General features: G+C 40.4%; 2 protein-coding genes across 3 annotated transcripts; one reads left to right on the forward strand and one right to left on the reverse strand.

Moving 5' to 3' along the window:
- Positions 1–323: 323 nt before the first annotated feature.
- Positions 324–8,913, forward strand: alg9 (ALG9 alpha-1,2-mannosyltransferase). Its single transcript, XM_085420546.1, has 15 exons — positions 324–485; positions 2,949–3,084; positions 3,747–3,881; positions 4,254–4,324; positions 4,600–4,688; positions 4,984–5,119; positions 5,412–5,499; positions 6,249–6,354; positions 6,605–6,727; positions 6,992–7,146; positions 7,282–7,411; positions 7,492–7,639; positions 7,750–7,879; positions 7,968–8,098; positions 8,284–8,913. Exons 1-15 carry the CDS (start codon positions 346–348, stop codon positions 8,405–8,407), a joined length of 1,842 nt encoding a protein of 613 aa, XP_085276672.1. The 5' UTR covers positions 324–345; the 3' UTR covers positions 8,408–8,913.
- Positions 8,914–12,127: 3,214 nt separating this feature from the next.
- layna (layilin a) lies at positions 12,128–17,384 on the reverse strand. Of its 2 annotated transcripts, none has more exons than XM_085419596.1 (8): positions 17,073–17,384; positions 16,930–16,947; positions 16,354–16,651; positions 14,983–15,140; positions 14,860–14,904; positions 14,722–14,781; positions 14,522–14,618; positions 12,128–12,971 (listed from the first exon to the last, which is right to left on the reverse strand). In XM_085419596.1, the coding sequence occupies exons 1-8, from the start codon at positions 17,146–17,148 to the stop codon at positions 12,260–12,262; spliced, it is 1,464 nt and encodes a 487-aa protein (XP_085275722.1). In that variant the 5' UTR covers positions 17,149–17,384; the 3' UTR covers positions 12,128–12,259. The 2 variants fall into 2 exon arrangements, with proteins under 2 accessions (XP_085275722.1, XP_085275721.1); XM_085419595.1 differs by having other exon boundaries at positions 16,930–16,950.
- Positions 17,385–19,602: the final 2,218 nt, after the last annotated feature.

A 19,602-nucleotide genomic window follows, 5' to 3' on the forward strand; every position in this document is an offset into this window, starting at 1 on the left:
AATTGGAACTAAAAATTTATCGTAGGTCTAATTTTCAGTAAGCACTGATGCATGTTTTATTGCCTTTACAGAGTGCTGAGTTCGCGTTTATTTGAACTTCTTTGATTGACCTTACCCCCACACACATTTCCTTATTTTATTTAAACGTTTTTATTTATTTATTTTTAATAACAAATACGTTTAAATAAATAAAAGTAATCTAAAGCGAACTGAAACTTTACTGAATCGCAGTAAAGAGTACTTGTAACTTAAGCGCTTAATTGAACTGTATGATTAGAGCTGTCAATATCCGGACACAGCCGAAAATGAACGAATCGCGACTCGGGAGCAGGACCGTCGGTAAACATGGCGGCCAAGGCGCTTCGGCAGCGAACCAGGCGAGGCAGCAGACAAGATGCAAACAACGTGAACGTCCCCGCCGAAACTCGGGCACCCAAAGAGGAGAAAGTCACCGATGACAGCAAAATCACAGAGACTCGGCAAGAGTGAGTATGAATCCAGAGGAGACACAAGCTGCATGAGGAGGTGTGACTGACAGCCTGAGCAGGGGAAGCTAGCTAAGCTAGCTACTTTGATACCTTAGTAAGTTTTGACTGTAACGACACGATAACAACGCCTGGCAATGACCATTGAACAAACTACACCAGTGTGTATTTACATTAATATGAACCACAGTGGCTGTTTAGCTGTGTGTCCACCGTACTAACTAAGTTGCGTTGTTTATGTTTTAGCGGAGCAGTAAATCGCAGTGGTCAGCTCCATTCATTCTGTTAGTGTCAGATATGTGGTAACTGGCTGTGGTGCCAGTTGTGGCGTGGGTAAACTCGTGCTCTGGACCGACACAAACACTTGTTTGAGACGATTGGGTGGTGTTGTTGTTGGGGAAAGTGACAATTTGTAAGGTGACGTGTCATAAAATACGCAACGTGAGGGTCAGGGCTGAGCTGCAGCTGAGCCGACTATAATCTGACTAATCTGATGATGGGCGCGAACAAAGGAAACACTGCAACACATAAGCAACACTGTGAACGCAAATCACACGTTTGTATTAGTGTGACCATCCACACAGTTCTCTTTACACGAGAAGTTATTATAACTGTTAGACAATAAAGATATAAGTATTTCCTAACCGATAGAAAGTGCACATTATTTATATATTTTACAAGATGACGGTGTGATCGGCTGTGATGTGTGGTTCGGAGTCAGATCTGGAGGTGGCAGAGTTGAAATGATAACATTTTAACTGGAAGTGATCATAATTGACAGAAATGAGAATATCTGCTCAGACCAGAATCATATGTATACACTGCTCAGAAAAAATTAACTAACACTTAGAAAAAAACATCAAATCGCAATGGGAAAAAATCTAGCTGGGTATCTATGCTCAGATGGACTGGATAATGCGTTAGGAATGAAATGATACCACATTGTTTGATGGAAGACACCCAGAAGTGATAAATTGATGAGACAGGATAGTTGCTGCTGCTGAAATTCCATTGCAGCAACTCAAAATGCCACTTAGGAGTTTGTATGGTCCTATGTGGTGCTAATAAGATGTGGGATGGTGTCCTGGGGGATGTCCTTGCAGAGCTGGACCAGGGCATCACTGAGCTGTCTAAGGTGCAACCTGGTGGAGTCGGATGACCAAAACATAATGTCCCGTTTTGGTCAGGCTAAAACAAAGCCAGTCATTGATATCAATTCCTTCATCCTTCAGAGGACGTTGGGTTCTCAGGCCACCCTCGTGAAGTCTGTTTTAGATTTTTTGGTCAGATATATTCACACCTGTGGCATGCTGGAGGTTATTTTGTAGTTCTGGTAGTGCTCATTCTGTTGCTCTTTGCACAAAGGAGCAGATACCGGTAATACTCATGGGTTAAGGACCTTGTTCAGTTATCCTAGAGTAGCTGCCTGTCTCCTGGAATCTTTCCCATGCTCTTGAAACTGTCCTGGGAAACACAAAAAGCCTTCTGGCAATGCCACATATTGATGTGCATCCTGGAGCAGTTGGACTACCTGTGCAACCTCTGTAGGGCCCAGGTATTGCCTCATGATACCAGTAGTGACACTGACCCTGGCCAAATGCAAAACTAGTGAAAAAACAGTCAGAAAACATGACTAAGGAAAATGTCAGCAGCCTCCACCATGTAAAACATTCCTGTTATAGGCAAGTCTCATTGTTGTCCCTCAGTGGACCCGTTATTAATGTCATTAACAGAAAAGCAGCCCTCTCTGTTATTTAACTCACCAATATTTGATTAGCCATTGTAAAAAAAAAAAAAAAAATACAGAGAAATATGGAACTATATAAATTTTTGTGTGAAAAAAGTTTGTTGATGCTGATATTTCTTATACTAAAATAAATATCACACTGGCTCTCTTTTTGTTGTTAATAACTCACAAAAAAACCATTGGTTTAAATAATTTATCAGATACTTTTAAAATACAAAATCCAGAGGCAGGATAAGAAACCTAAAAGGTGAAAAGAAATTGGAGAAAAATATAGAAACAATAAAAACATTTGAAATTGTTATTCACAATAGTACTAATAATGTTGGTTTGGAAAAGAGAGAAACTGTTTAAAGAGTATTTCCTAAAGTAAATCTGAAACTGGAATAAATTTGGAGAAAATATTTAAGTGTTTTGTAAAAGTGAACAGAAATGTGAGCTGGAAATACACAACAATTTGATACCACACATGCACATTTTGGGATTATCTGTGTTATCTTAATTGGTATTTTATTAAAAGCAGGCACACGAGTGTAGTAAAGCAGTTAAACTGGTATGTGATAAAACACCCACTCAGTGCTCACATAAATGTTTATATTATTTAAGATATAGACAATTTATTTTTTATTTGTGTAAAGGGAACGTTCTGATTTATATTAGCATAAATATATACATATGCATTGAATGAATGTTCATATTAATCTTTTTTTTTGTAATAGGTCAATAAGTCGTGGGGGGCAGGTATGGGCTCCAGAAGGTTCGACTGCATTTAAATGCCTGCTCTCTGCACGCTTCTGTGCAGCTTTGCTCAGCAACATCTCCGACTGCGATGAGACGTTTAACTACTGGGAGCCTGTGAGTACTGATCTCTGCTGTGGGGCATTTGAAAGTGCCATAGTGTAGGGCTGTTTGATATAACGATATATATCGGATGACGATATAAAAACATCTATCGTTTCCTATTACGCTATCGTTTGTTTTGTGGTGTCGTAAAATAAACTGTTTACAGCAATGTTTTTTCATTGTTTTGATGGTCACTGTAGTGGCTATATTAATTTCTTAAAGTTCTCTCTTTCTCTTACCACACTATGGACGAACAAGCGTCTGTTTTTACCTGTTGTCTTTAGCAACAATGATGGTAAAACCACCGCGTGGCTTGTTTGTTTTCCTCGTAAACCTTTCACAATAAAGCTCAAGATCCTGTTGAGACTTTTCAAAATAAACTGAATCACGTGAAAGAGTATGCAGAGAGTTTACGGATGAGAAGCAAACACTTCACGCAAGTTGAGTTGCCAGAGATTTACAGAATTTACAGAAAATGTTACATTTTTGTGATTTATATCGTTGTCAGAGCGATAAATGTGTTATATCGGGATATGAGATTTTGGTCATATCGCACAGCCCTACCATAGTGTGTTGTGTGACAGTTTTTCTAATGCCTGCTTCAGAATCATTTTGTAGCATCTCTCTCTTGTTCCAATGGATTATGTTTGTCTTTTATTCCTGTGTTCTGACAGATGCACTACTTGCTCTACGGCACAGGAATGCAAACATGGGAATACTCTCCACTGTATGCCATCCGGTCCTATGCTTACTTATGGTTACATGCACTTCCTGCTTGCTTGCACGCCCATGTTCTACAGACAAACAAGGTAAGTATCGCAAGCTCGGATTTTGCCATGTGTTGACGTTCCTGTATTTTATAATAGGGATGCACCGATTCTGAAATTCTATGCTGATCCTAACACCACAGTGAATGCATTCTGTGTAAAATCTAACAAGCTCATCATCAGTATACTTTTTCTTTTTAAAATTGAAAACTATATTTACCTGCAGGACATGCTACTTCTATTAGAAGAAGCTTTAAACTAAAATCTGGATAGACTAAAAAGTTCAATATTCCTCCACGGGGCATCTAAAGTTTAAAATACATGAATTCACACATGCGTGCACACACAGGTGTGTGTAACGTTATAGTGGGACATGTGCAGTAGTTTCAGGCTTGTGTTATGACTGTGTTGCAGGTGTTGGTGTTCTACTTTGTGCGATGTGTCTTAGCATTCTCCTGCTGTGTCTGTGAGCTCTATTTCTACAAGTGAGTTTACCCTCCTCTTAAATGCAAGGCATGTTAGCACTTTGGTGTTCACATTTTGGGATAATTTTGTAGATGTCTAGAATCATCTGTTACAAAGCAATTTTCCTGCAGCGTTTTTTTCTGATTAAGATATGTTACTAAAGTTAAGCATTTTTATTTTGTGTGTGTGTGTGTGTGTGTGTGTGTGTGTGTGTGTGTGTGTGTGTGTGTGTGTGTGTGTGTGTGTGTGTGTGTGTGTGTGTGTGTGTGTGTGTGTGTGTGTGTGTGTGCCACAGAGCAGTTTGTAAGAAGTTTGGTTTGCACGTGGGTCGTTTGATGTTGGCATTCCTCGTCCTGAGCACAGGAATGTTCTGCTCCTCTGCAGGTTGGTCGTGTTTAGCTACATTTCTGGGGACTATCAGTTGCCTCCATCCTTACATCTGTTGGTTTTTACATCGAGCAACTCATTACAAAGCCTTGCTTTTCTGGCCTTTTGGCAGATCACTGATCAAGAAGAGCAGAACTGCCAAACGAACAGTGTGCAGTGTTTGCCTCTAAGGAACATTTCATATTTATGATTTATTTCTCCTGTGCTCCCATTAACGCTGTAGGGATTGTAGGGACATTTTTGTGTTTGTGCTTAGTCTTTTTCTGATTAAAGTTTATTTCTTTCTCTACAGCTTTCCTACCTTCGTCTTTCTGTATGTACACAACACTGGTTGCCATGACGGGTTGGTTCCAAGACTCAACACCGTTAGCCATCATCGGCGTGGCTGCCGGCGCCATTGTTGGATGGCCATTCTCTGCATTGATCGGGTATGACTGTAAATACTGGCATTGCAGGCTTTTAACTATGTGTTAATTGTAATACAGCTTTTTTGAAAAAACTTTACACCTTAAAATTTTTTTTTTACTTTATTCTGGATATAAATGTTTACGGGCTTGCTTGAATTTTCAGTGGAGTTTAATTCTTTTTAGTTAGTGCAATACAGCCAACCATTGACAACAAAAAATGTATCACTTGTATCACGTTACAATAACATATGAACTGGGATGAATGTGAGCCGGATCAGCTACTGTGTCATTGAAGTTTCTTCTCTCTTGTTAGACTTCCAATTGCTTTCGACTTGCTTGTGTTGAAGAGGCAGTGGAAGAGTTTCATCACCTGGTCATTTATTGCTTTGCTTCTGCTGCTGGTAAGAATATAGAACTACTAGAATAATGGGTTTCTTTTCTGTCACAGGTAGAGCATTCCCCACAAAATCTCTGTGGACGTACCACAGGGGCAGGAATATAATAATGCATTTTGCAGTCATGTGTCACATTGTCACAACATATGTAAACTATACTAAAAAATATTGGGCCACATACACCTACAGGTGCTGCTCGGCCATAGAAACCCCATGTCATGACACTCTCAGTGGATAGTTTTTATGCTGATGGTTATTCCAGTGGAGGTTATTGAGTCAGGATGACACACTGTGCACACTGTGCACCTCAGCGCTCACTAACCTAACTCTGTAACTTTATGTCCTCTATCACTTTGTGGCTAAGTTACTGTGGTTCCTAAATCCTTCCACTTTGCAGGAACACCTCTTACAGCTGATTGTGGAATATCTAGTAGGGAAGGAATTTGACGAATTCATCTGTTGAAATGATGGCATCCTATTATAGCACTACGCTCAAAATCAGAGAGCTCTTCAGAATGATCCACTGTTTGACAGATATTTTTTAAAGCAGACTGCATAGTTAGGTTGGTGATTTTCTTTTAGTTTGTGGCAATGGGACGAAAAACACCTGAATTCAAAGATTTAAGAGGTGTGGCTTAACCCTTTTGTCCATCTGTATCTGTAGTTCTTTGTGAATTATAGCATATTTTTATGCAGGAGCTTAATGTTTATGTGACCTGCATCAGTTCACTTTCCTTCTCATCTTGTGTTCTCAGGTACCTCTGGTGGCGGTGGACTCTTTCTTTTATGGCAAACTGGTCATAGCGCCACTCAATATTCTCCTGTACAATGTCTTTACACCACATGGGCCTGATCTATATGGTAAATGACCTGTTTTGTCACATTTAATACCTCAATACATCCACATGTGATATTTATATAAAGTATGAGATATTTAGGATATACAATGTTGAATATGCCTTTTATGAATTGCCTAATTTACTACAGTAACTGTTGGACTGATAATACGTCAATGACAATATCAAGCAAATATTAAGATTTAACAGTTTGTCGCTGCAGTTTTTGTTGGGCACAGGGTAACTTCTCTTGCTTTCTGTTGTTTAATTTCCAGGTATGGAGCCGTGGCATTTTTACTTTGTAAACGGCGTCCTGAACTTCAACCTGGTGTTTGCTCTGGCACTGTTTTCCCTGCCACTCACTGCTCTCATGGAGACACTGTTACACAGGTTCAATGGTGTGTTTTCCTGCGTATGCACAAAATATGTTGATTTTGGCTTGTTACATTTACATTACACTTGTAATGATTCACTCACCTATATACATTTGTTCGTGATTTAGTCCAGGTAGTTACCCTCATCTACTGTCTCACATTAACTCCGGTTAGCACTCTTCTAAGTCACTGTGCTCCACAGTGCAGTATATTCAGTATCTTCCAGCACATTTACAGGGTTTACCTTTTGTGATTTCACATCGTTGTACACACATGTGTTTTCTTCAGTGCAGAACCTGGGCCGCCCGTACTGGCTGACTCTGTCTCCCATGTATCTGTGGATGTTGGTTTTCTTCACTAGACCTCATAAAGAAGAGCGTTTTCTCTTTCCTATTTACCCTCTCATCTGCCTCAGCGGGGCAGTTGCCCTCTCCTCATTACAGGTGTAGTTTACCATTGTCTAATTTTGGCTTTCAAAGCAAAACAGCCTGCTGCGTTAGTTGATTTCAGCATTTTTAGGCCCATTTGGTCACAAATGTGCACGTAAATGAAATGGATTTTATTCATTTTATTTACAGAAATGCTACCACTTCCTGTTCCAGCGATACCGACTGGAACACTACACCGTCTCCTCGAACTGGTTGGCTTTAAGCGCAGTGGTGGTCTTCGCTGTGTTGTCACTGTCTCGTTCTGTCGCCCTCTTCAGAGGTTTGTGTGTGTGTCCCATTTTCCCTAAGCACCAGCATCAGCATTGAGCGAAGGCTTATGATATTTTGGTCTGTTTACAGGCTACCATGCCCCTCTGGACCTGTACCCAGAATTTCACCGCATTGCCAAGGATCCGACTCTTCACTCGGTCCCCGAATGCAGGCCTGTCAGCGTATGTGTTGGCAAAGAGTGGTATCGCTTCCCGAGCAGTTTTCTTCTCCCACACAAGTCAGTGTCCAGAAAATCTGCACAGGTTTTCAGTGTCTGATAAAGTCTGTAAGGGTGATTTCTCATTTTTATGTTTTCACTAAGCTAAAAGTCTCTCTTTTAATCTCCAGCTGGCAACTGCACTTCATTCAGTCTGAGTTTAAGGGGCAGCTGCCTCAGCCGTATGCCTCTGGTCCTCTGGCCACACAGATCATCCCAGCTAATATGAACGATCAGAACCTGGAGGAGCCAAGCAGATATGTAAGTTCCTTAGACGCAGACATGTTTGCTAACTAATACTGTAGTTAAGAGCAAATAAATTAAAAATGTATTTGTCTTCTCTGTGCAGGTTGATTTAAAACAGTGCCACTACTTAGTGGACCTAGACACAGATGAAGAGACGCCGCTTGAGCCACGTTACTCAGCCAGCAAAGAGGAGTGGACTATCATCGCTTATAAGCCTTTTCTTCAAGCATCAAGGTAGTTTTACAAGTAAATATTTTACAAATAAGTGTAAAAAACAGTAAAATTAAAATCTGTAAATGAAGGAAAAAGCATAATGTATTGCAGTTGAAAAGAAAAGGAAACATCCTGAGAAAATGTAAACATTAAGGAGATCTACAATGTGAAGCAGATTGTTTACATGTAAGGCATTTTTCTCTCAGGTCATCTCCTCTCTTCAGAGCGTTCTACATCCCATTCATATCTGACCACCACATCACCTTTAGGCGCTACGCCATCTTAAAACCGCGGCGGCAAAAGCAGCCTCGTAAGCGGAGCCACGGCTGACCTTTTACACCCGAACCTGTACAGTTGTACAAAATCCCAACAAAAGACGTCAATCACCTCTTCTCAAAACAGCTGGTATTTGTGTCAGTGTGCATGTTGTCTCAAGAAACCTTTGAAGCTATCAGACCCTTTAAAGACATCAATCCCCCTGTTTACTTGTCATCAACACTACACAGACTCTCTGAATATCACCACCCTGGACCACTTTTTGGTGACCAAACAGTGTTTGCGTGTGGATGAAAGGCAGAAACGTATTAGAAAAAGTTGAGAAAAATATGTGGAAAAGACATCAGTCTGCTTTTGAGCTTGTGTGTGAGACAGTGCATGTCAGAGTGAAAGAAAATGCTTGGCAGGGTATCAGCTGGACGTTTTATCTTATTTTGTATGCCTGTGTTGAGCCGGATGTCTTTAAGGGGATGCACACCACAAAATATTTGCATTAATTCAGCCCGTATTCGAAACTTGAAAATGTGGCCTGACTGGAGGAATTTCTCTGACCAGTGAAACGCAGAAATCCTCTCGCGTCTGGGCTTGAACAGTGTCCTGTTGTGTGCTCTGTCAGGTATGAGTGTGGAAGATAAATAAAACCAAGGATGCTTAAGTAATTTAACTTAATAAAATCATGATTGACTGTGAATATAAATCCGATGTTGTTTTTATTGGGGCAGTAAAGTCACTCTTTGACAGGTTGGCTTTTCATCTCATTTTATTGGAATATTCCTTATGTAGCAAACATACAAACCACTTTCACTTACAGGAGAGATATCAAGACATAATACATTCTGAATTAATAGTAATAATGATGATGCTTTGGTTTATATTACACTGTAATAGCATGCCGTAATGTTTGGTTAGGCTGCAGGCACTCAAGCTAAATTGTAGCAGCTACCGTTGCACTTGTTGTTGTTTTTTTTAAGAATGGCTTTGATAAATACTTTAATAAGTGTGTAAAATTAAGGTCTCGTCACAATTTAAGGCAATATAAAACCACACAGGAGATAAATACAACCACCTTCCACGAGCAGTACTGGTTTATTGTGTTTAATCTGTTTGAGGTAGCCCGCATCTCTCAGGTATACTTGGGTGTACAAAACAGTTTTCAAGCACAGCAAACATAACAGTTCAAGACCTCAGTTATCTTACCTGACACGACCATGCAAAACAGGCTGCTACACACACATGAAAACACACATGCTTTTATAGACAGAGATGCTCATAATCCTCAGAGTCAACTGTAAACGTCTACATTTTGGTAATGATGCCATGTACACAAGAAAATGTGAGCTTAGCTTACAGTAGGTGCTTCTTTACTGGGTCATTTCTGTAATGTAACTGTATTATGGCTCTTTCCAAAAACTTCCTATGCATGCATATATTGAAATATTTGCTTGGATGCTTTAGTGAGGTCCAGATAAAATCTGGAGGCTTTACCATTAGGTGACCTTTGTGTCAAGGGTACTCCGGTGGTTTGGAATTGATCTCGTGTAATATTGTCACTTTGGATCATTATTAAATAGGACGAAACTTTAACCTGAGACATTGTCTTTGTTATTCCATGCATTTTTGTTTCTTCTAACCCCAAACCTACAACACTTTTCGTTCCGCCTTTGGAAGTTTTAAAGCACAGAACGGCACAGATTGAACGGACATCGTTTAAGGCATTATACGCAGCCCGTTCAGGGTAAACTGTAAACAGAAATCAATGCGTAAAATTGTGGAAATGCCAGTAACAGACTCCCCTTTTGTAATTGTTGCTTTGATGTATTTCTGCCCCTACCTCCCTGTAATAAAGTCACAAATAATCCTATGACCTTGTCTTCAAAAGAAATTCATTACAGTAGGTCTGAATGATTCTGAGTAACCCAAATCTTTTCGTTGATTTGCGTTCTTTCAGTAAGCATCACTGTAGAGGAAGAGGCTGAGACATCACGAAACGGGAGCACATCAAACTATCTGCATAAACAAATATAACTTATTTGCGCCACCTGGTTACTTTAGTATTCATAGACAAAATTGTGTTCATTTACTAAAAACGAATACCTACACAGACTAGTCTACCAGCAGGCTACAGGCTGAATTATTGGGCCAGCAATAAAATATAAATTATATACAGTGGGGCAAAAAAGTATTTAGTCAGCCACCGATTGTGCAAGTTCCCCCACTTAAAATGATGACAGAGGTCAGTAATTTGCACCAGAGGTACACTTCAACTGTGAGAGACAGAATGTGAAAAAAAAATCCATGAATTCACATGGTAGGATTTGTAAAGAATTTATTCATAAATCAGGGTGGAAAATAAGTATTTGGTCACCTCAAACAAGGAAAATCTCTGGCTCTCACAGACCTGTAACGTCTTCTGTAAGAAGCTTTTCTGTCCCCCACTCGTTACCTGTATGAATGGCACCTGTTTGAACTCATCATCTGTATAAAAGACACCTGTCCACAGCCTCAAACAGTCAGACTCCAAACTCCGCCATGGCCAAGACCAAAGAGCTTTCGAAGGACACCAGGAAAAGTATTGTAGACCTGCACCAGACTGGGAAGAGTGAATCTACAATAGGCAAGCAGCTTGGTGTGAAAAAATCAACTGTGGGAGCAATCATCAGAAAATGGAAGACATACAAGACCACTGATAATCTCCCTCGATCTGGGGCTCCACGCAAGATCTCATCCCGTGGGGTCAAAATGATCATGAGAACGGTGAGCAAAGATCCCAGAACCACACGGGGGGACCTGGTGAATGACCTGCAGAGAGCTGGGACCAAAGTAACAAAGGTCACCATCAGTAACACACTACAACGGCAGGGAATCAAATCCCGCAGTGCCAGACGTGTTCCGCTGCTGAAGCCAGTGCATGTCCAGGCCCGTCTGAAGTTTGCCAGAGAGCACATGGATGATACAGCAGAGGATTGGGAGAATGTCATGTGGTCAGATGAAACCAAAGTAGAACTTTTTGGTATAAACTCAACTCGTCGTGTTTGGAGGAAGAAGAATACTGAGTTGCATCCCAAGAACACCATACCTACTGTGAAGCATGGGGGTGGAAACATCATGCTATGGGGCTGTTTTTCTGCCAAGGGGACAGGACGACTGATCCGTGTTAAGGACAGAATGAATGGGGCCATGTATCGTGAGATTTTGAGCCAAAACCTCCTTCCATCAGTGAGAACTTTGAAGATGAAACGAGGCTGGGTCTTCCAACATGACAATGATCCAAAACACACCGCCCGGGCAACAAAGGAGTGGCTCCGTAAGAAGCATTTGAAAGTCCTGGAGTGGCCTAGCCAGTCTCCAGACCTCAACCCCATAGAAAATCTGTGGCGGGAGTTGAAAGTCCGTGTTGCTCGGCGACAGCCCCAAAACATCACTGCTCTCGAGAAGATCTGCATGGAGGAATGGGCCAAAATACCAGCTACTGTGTGTGCAAACCTGGTAAAGACCTATAGTAAACGTTTGACCTCTGTTATTGCCAACAAAGGTTATGTTACAAAGTATTGAGTTGTATTTTTGTTATTGACCAAATACTTATTTTCCACCCTAATTTACGAATAAATTCTTTACAAATCCTACCATGTGAATTCATGGATTTTTTTTTCACATTCTGTCTCTCACAGTTGAAGTGTACCTCTGGTGCAAATTACTGACCTCTGTCATCATTTTAGGTGGGGGAACTTGCACAATCGGTGGCTGACTAAATACTTTTTTGCCCCACTGTATTTTTTCAACCTGATTTTCAGTCCTTTAAACATAACAGACTAGAAACATTTAAAACCATGCACAGTCTTTAGCCACTCTCTCAGTATCATTCACTCATTCAGTGCTGTACACATAATAAAGGAGATTTTGAGGCAATCAGTAATTTTCCCTGTTGATCCATTCATGCTCGTTGAAGTATCTTCTTCCACCGTCCAAATTCAGCCCATTTCTGTAGCAATCCACATTTGCGTTGTAGGACTTTCGGTTTCCGTAGGTTCCGAGGCTGGTTCGGTAAGTGTCTTCCTTTCCATTGGTGAAGTATGTCTGATACAGGTCAGCTTTTCGTGTGTGACCTCCAGGTCTTAGTTTGGGATCATAGAGGTCACTCCCCGCTGTGGTGCTGCCATCATACAGTCCGTGGTCCCTGTATAGGCTGCTGCCGAAATGCTCGCTCTTCGTTGTACGACGACCCAGACTCTTGTCGTAGAACTCTCTGTGACCCGTGCGACCCAAACTGCTGCCACTCACGTCCCTCTTCCCTGAGCGGCCCAAGCTGGTGTCGCAGAAGTCATGAGTGCCACGGCGCCCGAGGCTGAGGTCGTTGAGGTCAAAGTTTAGGAAACAGCTCTCTGTGCTTGCAAGTGTCACAAAGCCGCTCTCTGTGTCCCGGCCCCCCAGATTATCGTAGTCACCAGTTGGTGTGTCAGGGGAGGGGCATAAAAAGGAGGTGTTCTTGGTCTGCGGGCGAGCTGACACGAGGTCGTCATCCTTCTGGGAACGAATGACGTTGTAGACATCAGTTGAAGTTGGGCTTGGGCACAGTCCTGGGTCTGTTTGACATACTTCGGATTTCTGCTGTTTCCTCCTCCTGTCACACAGAGAGAGAAGACACCAAACAAGACACCTTAAAACATTCACGCATACAGAAAACAACATGACTCTATCCATCCATCTATCTCCACCATTATGGATTGTTACTGTGTCTTATGAGCACACCCCACATACATCATTGTGAATGCTGCCATAAATTAATATTGTGTATTAATCAACATTGAAAATACTCCTCCTCAGTGTACTTCAGTATGAGTCATGTCTATGAAAAACTGCACATCTCAGCTGTGTTTAGAAATCTCTCAGACATTTTAATTAAAAAAACATTACATTTTTAAACCATTTCGGATTTGTCAATCTATAGCGGACTAAGTGCTACTGATAGGGAAGAAAAGTGAGCATGTAATTGGAAGAAGAGCTCAAATAATGCTATAAAGAGGAAACCCCTTTTTTTTTTTTTACCATTAGAGGTAGAAATAGGGAAAGTAGCAATGCAATTGTGGTTAGACGTTTAGATGCAGTCATCATGGGCATGAATATCACAGTCATTTTGAGCTTTTAATGATTTCTTTAAACAGTTGTTTTCCAGAGTAAATATGATTGTACTGCATAAATCTTTAATAACGTTAAAGAACAATAATTGGGTGCACAAGTTTAAATTTATTTAGGATTTTCTCTAATCCACACAGGCTCAAATATATACATACACTCATTTAAATCTTTTAATAAGTTGTGCTGAAGTTGCTGAAGCACTACAGTGTCTGTTAACTTGCCATCACCAGTGTGTGAATGTGTGTGTAAATGGGTGGATGACTGAATGTGTAAAGCGCTTTGGGGTCCTTTGGGACTAGTAAAGCGCTATACAACTACAGACCATTTACCATTTTGTTAATGATCAGAACTGATTAAAACTGGTAGTTTCCTTTGCCAGCATATAAAGGATTTATTTAACAGCACTCATTGGATTGACCAATACTTAGAATAATAAGAATGTCCTATGAACTCAGTGAATATCTGAGAAGGATGTTGGGAAGGTTGCTTGGAGCAGATTTCAAGATCATCAGTTCAAACAAGTGTACACAAATACAAATTATTCTGATGTGCCACCACTTTGCCAAGGTCCAGTAGAAACTCAGATTTTTTTAAACCCAGATGAGAGTAAATTTGTTTAGGATTTTTTGGAAGAACCCAGAAAGCTTGAAGGATCAAACCTGCCATGAACTGAAACATGGACACAGTTGGGTGACCCAACAGGCCAATGATCTCAAATATACTGAAAACTGAATTGGGAAACATTAATCTCCTCAAATGGTTAAATTTCCCTTAGCAAGTTACACTGCAACCAGATGCTTTTGGTAGACTTCAATATGGTTGAGGTTGGAACTTTGGAAAGGTCAAATACTAGTGGGGATGTATGAATAATTCTGGCCCTGTGTGGATTTAGAGAAAATCCCAAATAAATTCCACCTTTTGCTCCCAGTTACCATGAGATTCATGCCCACTGTGTGTGTATGTCACCATAACCGCATGACATTGCTGTCTTTAGTATTCTTGCATTTAGTATTTGCCTTTATTTTGGATCCTCACCGTCGGACAATCAGCTTGAAGCAGCAGACGCCTGTCACTGTCAGCAGCAGCAGTATGAGGGGGATGGTGGGAATGATGATGTAAACCAAATTCAGAACTAAATAAAAGACAGACAACAAAGATACAGATTTAGTAATTGTCGTGTAGGTCGAAATCTGTCAGATTTTTTCACAAATGATTGAAATGTTTATCATCGTGACCTGTTTGGTTGTGGTTGTGATCATTTGGATTCCACGGCACCACGGGTGAAGGGAAGACATCTGTAATGAAAGCTATCAGTCTCTAAACATTCAAAATGTCAACATCAGCCTAAAAGCTAATATAAATATTTTTTTTACCTGTTTGAGTGGAGTTAGGTGAAGGAGAAGGATCCAGTGACTCCTCTGGAAAGAAAAAAAAATTAATTCAGCAGTAACAACAATTTCAAGTCAAACAAAAATTAAATGACCTCTGAGTAATACCTGCAGTGTATTTGCAGATGAAGTTGTTCTTGGTTTCACAATTGTCATCGTTCCACTGGAACATGTAGAGCCCCCCTATACCAGGAGGAGCGGACGGTTGGTGATACATTACAACGCACACCTCATAACCACACGATGGCTCATCCCAGTGCCAGTTCCTATACAGACGCACACAAAGCAACCATATTTTTGGCATCACTGGAGAAAAAAAATCTGTAATGACTTTTCAAGGTATTGTAAAGTAACGTGAGAGGTAACTAGTGTCCCTTCGACCTCGTCGAGCTCTGCTGATCCGCTGCTGATTGTTTAACACCAGATATGAGCACATAGGAGTATTATAACGAACAAAAATGAAATAAAACGTGACAATGTGATAAAGCGACAAAGTGTTTGAAGTCTGACTTTTTTAAAGACTGAGTAATGGATGCTTTAACTAATTAATCATTTTTTTTAGTCGCAATGAAGGAAAGAAATAAAAGATATTTTAGTGTTTTGCTTATTAAGCTGTACACTATTTAAAGCTGGCATCAAAAGGTTTCAAGTTAAAAATAATTGTTGAATATGTTACAGCAAAACTTAATTGCAAGATTTTGTGCTGTACTACACTACAGACCTAAAACAATATCAGTTGTACTGCAAAAAAGGGAGCATTTAACCTTTTTCACGTGAATCCTTGAAATAAAGATTTTTTGTCCTGTTTTTTTTTCCTCTTCTTTTTCTACCAAGCTGGTTTTGACAACGGCAAGGCCAATTATATTTATATAGCACATTTCATTACAGGTAAACTCAACAAGTTTAACACAAAAATGAAAAACATAAGTAGGTCTGAAATAACAAAAGGTAGCATTGACACTAACACATTTAAGTCTTTGAGCAGATCAGACAAATGAGAAAAACCTGTCTTCTCACACAGACTATAAAGAGATGGACGCAGCCACTCAATCAGCTGATTAGTGAAGTCGTGTTAAGAAGCCATGAGTGTTTGCACCACCACAATTTTTGGTCATTTAAATTCAAATGTGCAGGGGAGGTACACACACTTATTCTCTAATGACGCAAAAAACGAACATAGCTTCACGTTTGTCGTAACTTCATGTTTTATTTAACACTATCCAAAACTGCCGATTTAGTCATGCATGAAGTATTTTCTGAGGACACAAAGTCAGCTAGAGGCTGTTTACTCATAGATTTCTATGCAAGTATTAATAAGATGGTTCAACCCCTACATGCCGTTAAAAAGAATTCAGCTAAAATCTCTACAAGCTACATCCATCTTTTATACAGTCTATGTTTTCTCATCTGGTGGAGTTTTTTTTTTTTTTTACATCTCTGCTTTAAAATGAACTTTTCACAAACTGACTCTGTTCCGACCTAAATGTGGACTTGCTACCATCCAGCCAGTAATACTGGGAAGAGCAGTCCAAGTTGCTATCCTCGCCTCCATGGTTTCGGCGGAGACCTATCCAGAAGTCTCCATCAGTTGGGCGGAGCTCTGTGATGAGCTGCTCTATGATCTTCTGCTCGGACTCAGACTCCACGCTCAGGAGCTGCCCCCCATCCCGTCTGCAGGCGCGTTCTGCCTCCACGAAGTTCAGCTTACGGTGGAGCTCGGAGAAGTAGGCCAGCTTATAGCATGGCTTCCCTTTTCCTGCCTTGCACACGCGCTGGCCTATAACACACACACACACACACACACACACACACACACACACACACACACACACACACACACACACACACACACACACACACACACACACACACACACACACAACATTGTTCATGCTGGATATAAACTGAATTGGCTTCACATTTGCATTCACTAAATAGTCTGTATTACACTAACAAATAAATTACTTTGTAATAGTAAATATAGGAAAACTACAAAAATACACTTAGTTATTCGTCTTTATAGTGTTTCAGTTTCAGTAGAAGTACAGTGCTTACCTCTGGCTTCAAATATATCTGCTTCAGGAGCCCAAAGTTCAGCACACAATCAGATATTCAGCACATGAGGAAGCAAAAATAGATCCACACTTAAATCAAGCAGACGTATCTTTGCAGCATTTTTGTGTGTGAGTGCGTCTTACCTGTTATGAGGCTTGTGGCTGTAGATGGATCAAAGCAGAAAAGCAGCAGGTGATAAAGGATTGTCCGCAGATCCATCTTTGTTGTCTTTTCTCTAACCACAAAATCTTGTATTACAGTTTAGTCTTTTTCATTCTGCTGTCCATTCATGTGCCAGGTCATCAGAAGTGCTCATGTGAAAGCAGATAACGGCCACCTATACCAAAGGAGGTGAGCTTCAGCTTTAGGTGTAAGAAAATGCTATAAAAAGAGGCTAAAATTAAAAAAATAAAGCTTAAGAAGTACGAGAGCGTCTCGGCTCCAGTTCTTTCTGCTGAAAAAGGGGAGTGTGTGAGACAGGAGGAGGAGGAGGAGCAGGGAGAAGAGGAGGAAGGGCTGCATGTTTGGGAGGGGGCTGTAATCTGTTAAGAGCAGTCTTAATGATTGGGAGAAGAGGCTGCATCGATCGCAAGACATCTAATCATGCAAGTGCTTCTCATCGTAAATGCTGACAAGAGGCAGATTTCACTCCTTCCTTTATTACTTAAGCTTCGGATATTATCATTACAAAAGTGTTACATGAAAATGATCCCCTCTAACTCAATCAGGGATATTTTAAGATATTCTCTCAAGTCCACTTCGCAGCATTCTTGCTGATTGTTTCTCGTTACAAAGCAAGACAGAGCCAAACACAGCAGACACGTACAACCAGCAGGCAAGCCCTACAACACATTATGCCTTTATTATTAAAATCTCTTTTATCAGGTCTTATCTGTGTACTGGTGAGACTGAAGTGTACAGCTCAGGGAATATCAACAACCTCACAACTGTTTTCAAGATTTAATGAGGCATGGTAAGCAAAGTCAACCCCACCCCCCAAATAACCCCTGTAATCATGAAGGAAAGCATCTTTCATTATAATTAAGACCATTTAATGTCTTTAAGTAGTCTTTAAAAAAATAGTAATGTAAGTTCAGGACTCAGGGAGTAGTTCTCTTTTCTGACAGTGATTTTACATATCAACAAAGAGCCAGCATTTCTGCAGCAGTGTGCATAGACTGTATGAACCAGGAAAAAAACAGGGACATAGAAAAAGTTTGGGCTGCTAAAGCCCACTAGCTAACACTTTAACTCCTTTAAAGTAACATGCAACATGCAGTACAGTGTGAAAACTAGCATCCTGTAACCACCACTGCTGTTATCTGCAGCCAAAGTGAGAGACAGAAGCCAACAAGGGGCTGTAGGTGTCTATTACAATCAAGCTCTGACTGGGCAGCGACTCTGTTTAATCAGAAAAAGCACTACGGGAGTCAAAGACCTTTGCCTGTCTGCTATTATGGAAGCTTTTCCCTTCATTGCGACTAAAAACGACATTTTTTGCCATGTGTAAGTAAAAGAATCTGGGTTATGATTTCAAAATTTTGACTTAACAATTTGATCTATTGTTTTGGTCATTTTCATGTGTGTCATCTTCACCGTTTTTAAGACATAACTTTTGGTGGGTCTGTGATATCTTTCCTTCCTCCTCCATCTGTCTTTACTGTTCTTGAATTTAGTGATTAAAAGGCTCCATGCTGCCTGGTTATAAGTAGCTTGCTGCCCAGAGGCGTAGCTTTGTAAATGTTTTAGTGTTAAAAGTATTTTTGTATCACAAATCGTTGTGTGTTGTGATGATTTCCCTGCTTAAGACAGTGTGGGTTGTAAACTGGTGTGTTATATGAATTGTTCATGCACTCTTTAGTGGTTAAGAACGTTTGTGTAATTAACTGATGGTCCCCCATGTCAAATACTCAGTGCAGCACTCATTTTGAATAGTTACAGTATATATATTTTACTCACTAAAGAGATAAGGGATTGTAGCTGCTTTCAGTGCCAGCTCTCTGTACACACTGTTATTCTGATCTACAACAGTGTATGCATATTTACATTGTTAGCTCATGTCTCACCACTCCTCCCTTTTCAAAGTGGAATAACATTGTTTTGAAAAAAACAAACAAACAAAAACAAGTTCATAATCTTAAACTTCAGATTAGTTTCAAGTAGTCCAAAACCACTGGGTGATGTCACAGTGATTATGTCCATCTTTTGAATACAGATTGTGGTTTCTAGCCCAGGAATTTTAAAGGTGCTAGTTGGTGAATTGCTACATGGCCAGAGACCCACTAGCTATTTGTTGCTGTTTCCAGTTACAGACAGGAAACCTGCAGATAACAAGACTGGTAGAAAAAAAACAACAACTTTGTAGACAAGCTCAATTGCAGAGGCATTAGCATGTCAAATTACTGAGACGCATTTTTACCGCTGCAGTTTTATATTCAGTCAGCAGGATGAACTGAAGCCAAGGATGCATGTGCACGTGACCCGCTTTTCAGAGCACAAATGGAAGAAAAGTGTATGTATGCAGTTCTTAATGGTAGTAATTTCTGAAATGGCCCATAAGGTTGATTTAAGGCTCGCAGAGAGACAGATCAGCCAGAGTTTAAACAGCAGGATGCTTCATCAGGAATATATTGTGTGTGCTAGCTTTGAATAAGGAGCCAGGGCGGGGGCAGC

The sequence above is a fragment of the Rhamphochromis longiceps genome, linkage group LG10 (assembly GCF_057381845.1).
Source record: "Rhamphochromis longiceps isolate RC_006_pf linkage group LG10, R_longiceps_female_GT1.1, whole genome shotgun sequence".
NCBI lineage: Eukaryota > Metazoa > Chordata > Actinopteri > Cichliformes > Cichlidae > Rhamphochromis > Rhamphochromis longiceps.

Coding starts and splice junctions, on each gene's coding strand:
- alg9 (XM_085420546.1), top strand. CDS start 346: ATGGCGGCCAAGGCGCTTCGGCAGCGAACCAGGCGAGGCAGCAGACAA. Junction 6,355..6,604: donor ACATGGGCCTGATCTATATG/GTAAATGACCTG, acceptor TTTAATTTCCAG/GTATGGAGCCGTGGCATTTT. Junction 7,640..7,749: donor AGTTTTCTTCTCCCACACAA/GTCAGTGTCCAG, acceptor TTTAATCTCCAG/CTGGCAACTGCACTTCATTC.
- layna (XM_085419595.1), bottom strand. CDS start 17,148: ATGGATCTGCGGACAATCCTTTATCACCTGCTGCTTTTCTGCTTTGAT. Junction 16,951..17,072: donor AGCCACAAGCCTCATAACAG/GTAAGACGCACT, acceptor GGGCTCCTGAAG/CAGATATATTTGAAGCCAGA. Junction 12,972..14,521: donor TTCAAGCTGATTGTCCGACG/GTGAGGATCCAA, acceptor TCTGTGTGACAG/GAGGAGGAAACAGCAGAAAT.